The sequence below is a fragment of the Dendrobium catenatum genome, unplaced genomic scaffold (genome assembly GCF_001605985.2).
Source record: "Dendrobium catenatum unplaced genomic scaffold, ASM160598v2 fragScaff_scaffold_1061, whole genome shotgun sequence".
In the NCBI taxonomy this organism is placed as follows: domain Eukaryota; kingdom Viridiplantae; phylum Streptophyta; class Magnoliopsida; order Asparagales; family Orchidaceae; genus Dendrobium; species Dendrobium catenatum.
The window spans coordinates 3,247,394-3,252,780 of NW_021319523.1; the positions used below are offsets into that span (position 1 = coordinate 3,247,394).

Consider the following 5,387-nt stretch of genomic DNA (forward strand, 5'->3'; position numbering starts at 1 on the left):
CCGACTTACGTCACCCACCGACGACAGTCCTTTCGACCTTCGTCGCCAGATAATGGTTTTTATGTCCTCCGTCGCCCACCGACTACGGTCCTTCCGACTTATGTCGCCCACCAACTACAATCCTTCTGACCTCCGTCGTCAGACAATGTTCTTTATGACCTCCGTCGCACCCCGACTACGGTGCTTCCGACTACAGTCCTTCCAACCTCCGTCGCAAGACTAACCGTCTTTATGAACTTCGTCACCCGCCGACTACGATTCTTCGAACTTACGTTGCCCACCAACTACGCTCCTTCCGACCTCCATCACCAGACTATGGTCCTTCTGATCAATCGAAAACGTCAACAGTGATTCTTTGTATTCCCACCATATAATTTACTCTATATGATGTACATCAAGCCATGGCCTTCCCCCCAGGAAGGGTCTCATTTGTAATCAACTGCAAATACTAGTTGATTCATTCAAACTGGGCTAGGCCCCGTGGGTTTTCCCCATTTTTTAGGGGTTTTCCACATAAAAAACTTAGTCTCTCTTGTGAATACTACACCCTCTCTCTTATATGATTGTGAGATAAATCTTCGTACAAAGTTAAGACATTAAACTTTATATTTCTCTATCGCCACGAATATTCTCAGACGCAACAATAATTATAAAATTAATTTTTAATAAAAAAATTTATTGAAAACATGAAAAAAATTATGATCTAAAACAATACCAATCAAAGCCTAAATTTCATTCGAGACAACTTTTTTCCTGCTCCCTATAGTTGTAAAGAAAATTATTTTTTTAAAACTATTATAAAAAGAAATTTACTATCACAAGAATTTCATTAAAAGCCCAAAAAAAAAAGACTAAATAAAATTTATGATTTTGATTTAAAGAACAAAATAATAAAAAAATATCACAAATAAAACCGAAATCTCATAGACAAATTTATAAAACTAAATACTAAACAATTATTCTAAAGCAAAAAATAAATATATCATGATAAATAAATGTAAAATGTATCAAAATTTTCTTTAAAATTCTTGAATTTATACTAAATTCAATATTATTTTAAAAATATCATATATAACACTAATCTCAACATAAATCTAAAAACTTTAAAATCTATCCTAATATATTTTATATTAGAATCAAACCACTTGCAGTGAACAACATATTAACAATAATAACTCTTCTTACTTGAAAAAAAATTATTCGGTGCAGATGCCGAATGCCGTCCGGAGACCAACTAAAATATGTCACATCACCTTGTGCTCGATACTACGGCTCGGTACCATATTTCATTACCGCTTACATGGCGCACTAGTTGATCTCCGAACGACGTTCTGCTTCCAGTCTCCGCATAGAATAATTTCTCTATTACTTGGATGCCAAAATGAAATGCAGGAAGAAAGCTATGGAGATTTGGATGAGCTTCTAATTTATTTAACAAGAAAGCTATGCCATCATTCATCACTGTATGCTGAATCTCATAGCTGAGACTTGGTAAGAAGGAAAAATAAACAAATAGGACTAAATTAACCCTCTGAAAGAATGTCGAGGCTACAGAAATCTACATCATGTGCAAAAGTATAGCCAACAGGAGGCAAGCCAGTGGATCACCACTGCTAAAAAAAGTTAAATGAGTGGGTCTGAAAGACTGCTGCTGATATGATACAATTCTCTTCTGCTATTGCAAGAGATGGTGTTGATTACTCTTCCTCTATCTTCCTCCACTATACTACACAAGTACAGAAATCTAAGTGATCTAACGGCTCTTTTTTTTTTCCTTTTTTTTTCTCTCTTTCTCTTTAATGCCATATCATGATGTGTATTGTCTCAGCTTCAGCAAAGCAGAACGCGAAGCAGACCTGGTTGTGATTGAGTGTAATGAAGTCCTTCATCCACTAAGTACTGCTCAACGGCTATAGGAAGCCTTGCAGGAGTTCTTGCCCCCTTGGTGTGGTGACCTGTTCCCACACATATGAAGACTTGCAGGCGATGGCCGCTTGACCTCACCGCATTTCTCAGAGTGGTCAGCTCGTGCTTTAGAACATGTATGGCTTCGTTCACATGAAGGCCATGGAGGTCAATCAGGCGTTCTTGCCCTCTCCCGTAGCCCTGTAGCTCGGAAGACAAAGGATTCCTGAAAACAACAGTCATTATAGCAGCAACAACATTTCGCAATTTAAGGCTTCGTTTGGGAGGCGGATTTAAGCAGTAAGAAAGCCGTTCATTTGGGACGGCTTTCTACTACTGTTTCTTAAATCAGCCCGTCCCAAAAGAAGCCTAAAATTTGGCTAAGGATTATTTTTACAACTATATTATACAACAACATTTCAAAAGAGTTGTGTACAGAAAATGTTTTAAGGACTGCATATAAAGTTTTTCAAAAATAAATCAAGCATGAGGATTCGTAAAGCCAGCTCAAACAGTTCGAATTTGTCAGATAAAACCCCTGAAGGACAGTATGGAGATTTCTATGAACAGAACTCACTAGTAGTACACACTGCTAATATGTAAAGAGCATAAAAGGTACATTATGGATCAAAATGGTCATACCAGTTTCAGTCACAAAAGTTCATGGCACATCTATAGCGATCCTTCGTTTCAAAATTATAAAAACAGATTGAGAAATAATTAGCCAAGAGGGTGAGCAGAAGTAGCATCTAATATGGATAAGATATTGAAACTATGGCTGCTACAATATCCGTTAGAAGATGAAACAATAAGATAGGTAGATGAAGAATATCAAGATATTAGGGAAAAAAGGGAAGAACAGAAGTAACCTCCAAAAAAAAAATTGCAAATTGATCTGCAAAAAATATGTAGCAGAAAGTTAAAGCAATGGATAACCCACCTTTGACGATATATGGTCTCTCTAGCCTTTGCATGAGCTTCTTTCATCTGCAAGTTGTACCACTTACCCTTATCACCAAGTTCCTTTGCTAGAGCCTTGTTGCCGATCAAATAAGCTTCTCTAGCCTGCAAAAGGAATAAAATACATGTTAAATTTGATTTCCAGATGAATATAATCCATTTATAGCCAAAAGGTTTGCTTGCATAGGTAAATTCATAATAAACACAAACAATGAGATTGTAGTTTCTAGTGTAGATTAATAGAAAAAAAAAGCACAAAAATTAACCTTATATAAGCTCAGGGATTTCAACAAAAACGGGATGGTAGGATAACTAAAATTCTTTTAATTCTAAATTTTTAATATACAAGGCATTATCCAACTATTTAGGAATGGCACCCTTAGATTCACAATGACTTCTGTTAAATTACATGATATATTAATGCAAGACAAGGATGACTCTAACTAAATCAGTTTCAAAGGCTGTTCATATGAGGTTTGGTGATAAAATTTTAAATATAAAAATCTCTTTTTGGAACAATATCAATCAGCCCAAATTAATGATTAAAGATAAATCAAATAGTTAATTGAATATTTCAAATTAAGGTGACATTATTTGCTTTAAAATAGAGAGATTTTGAGGGGCTACAAATATAGCCTTTGAATAAATTTTCAATGAGGAATTTCAGTGTAATTTCTTGCGGTTTCCTATTTTTCTATGGCACTTAATGTGTTAATTATACCTCGATTGATTAAATGAAAAATAGATTTGATTTATGATATAACCTTGAGCCTACAAGAAGTTGGTGTTGCTAACATGTGAATTGATTTGTAAATCAACCAAATTTTACGGTTTATGAACCCTAAAAATTTAAATTTTTCCCTTATTTCATGTTCCTACATCCCCACCACTTTCCCAAAATCTTAAACTACTTCAACCCTCAACAAAAATTAAGTAATAGCCCTTCCATAAAATCGTAGCTCCTATTATTCAAATGTTGTGACCAATCCGTATAAGAAAATCATTTCTGTTGGGATTTTTTGAGGGAAGCTTCTTGTTCTTTTTTGGATGAGAGGGAGAGAGGGAGAGAGGGAGAGAGGGAGAGAGAGGAGGAGAGAGGCATCTCAGAAGATGAAAAAACAGAAAACTAATCTTATTTCTTATCTTGAAGCACAAAAGCCTATTACAACCTCTCTATATAAAGAGACTTTTTTAGGATAAAATAAACCTATGAATCAACTATTCTAAAGCCAAGCCCCGCGCCCGTGTCAGCCCATGCCCTGCGCCTGCAGGTCCTCACACGCCTTGCTCATGTTAAGCCCGCACCTTGCCCGTATCCACCCGCGCCCCAAGGATCTCACTTATGTTCCTCGCTCACGCAGCCTAGCGGGCGATGCATCATCTTCCATTACAGCCTGTGATCGCGAGCCCTCACCTCGGCCTTATCGCAGACCCGCAGCCCCCACATGCACTCGGCCAATATCCTTCTACTTTTGATGGAAAGATAACAAAAATTTAGGGCTTAGCATGAACGATAGAATTTATAAAATTGTGAATGTATTCAATCATATAGATGAAAAATTCAGCAATCTTTAGAATTTTTTAACACAAGTTTTTAAATATGACCTAAAATCATTTCCCAAATATATGTAAAATATAAACCTCCAATAAAATGTGTCTGACTCAAACTGCTAAACCATCTACTTTAGATATTTATCCTCGTGAACCTGAACTCCCATTCGACTTTAATGTCCATGTTAACAAAACTTTTGCCACACCTCTTCCTATTGAGAGTTGTCTACCTATTATGCTTTCAAAACTTTTGAGTGGGTTACCTTAACATTTCCTAGTGAACTCATTGATAAGTCTCCTATTACACTTGAGAAGCTGATGTTTATTGTGGTCTCAATCCAAACCTTCTGATCAATTAACTAATGGCATGCTTTATAAGACTTCTTATTTTAAAAAGAATGGTGTGCTACTATCTTTTAAGGTGCAACTATCTGCTATAACTTAGATTTTTAGCTTGACTTATTTGACCTTACGGGCATACGTGATGACACTCCTCTCCATGAGATGCCTGACAAATAATTTCTCCTTGAGCACACATACCTTCTATAATCTCATATCCTCAATCTATGATATTTGAAACACACACATCAAGGAGTCCTGTGATGAGCCACCATCCATTCCTCTATGACATATTGATGCAACCTAAGTTCCTAAACAGTCAAAAGGAAAAAGGGGAAGAATCCCAAGCAGCCAAATCAGCAAAGGGGAAGAACCGAACAGCCAAAAGGAAGAGGAGAAGAATCCCAAAAAACCAAATCAGCAAGGGGAAAAACTGAACATCCAAAGAGGGGAGAGAAAGTAAGATTAAACTCAATGGCATGAACCGACCCGTGCGCACCGAACCCAGAATGATCAATGGTTGTTTTTCATCATAGGGCAACAACAACAACAACATTAAGCCTTTGTCCCACTATGTGGGGTCAGCTACATGAGCTTTTTGCCATTGTGTCCTGTTAAAAGTCAAATTCTCA

The 5,387-nt window shown here is 36.7% G+C and overlaps 1 protein-coding gene across 1 annotated transcript; it reads right to left on the reverse strand.

Moving 5' to 3' along the window:
• Positions 1 to 1,492: 1,492 nt before the first annotated feature.
• LOC110101276 (polyadenylate-binding protein-interacting protein 7-like) lies at positions 1,493 to 3,126 on the reverse strand (the record flags this gene model as incomplete). The annotated part of the gene is made up of 2 exons (XM_020829109.2): positions 1,493 to 2,131; positions 2,846 to 3,126. Coding segments are annotated over 2 exons (582 nt in total), but the record flags the coding sequence as incomplete, so codon positions are not given.
• Between the last annotated feature and the right edge of the window lie 2,261 nt (positions 3,127 to 5,387).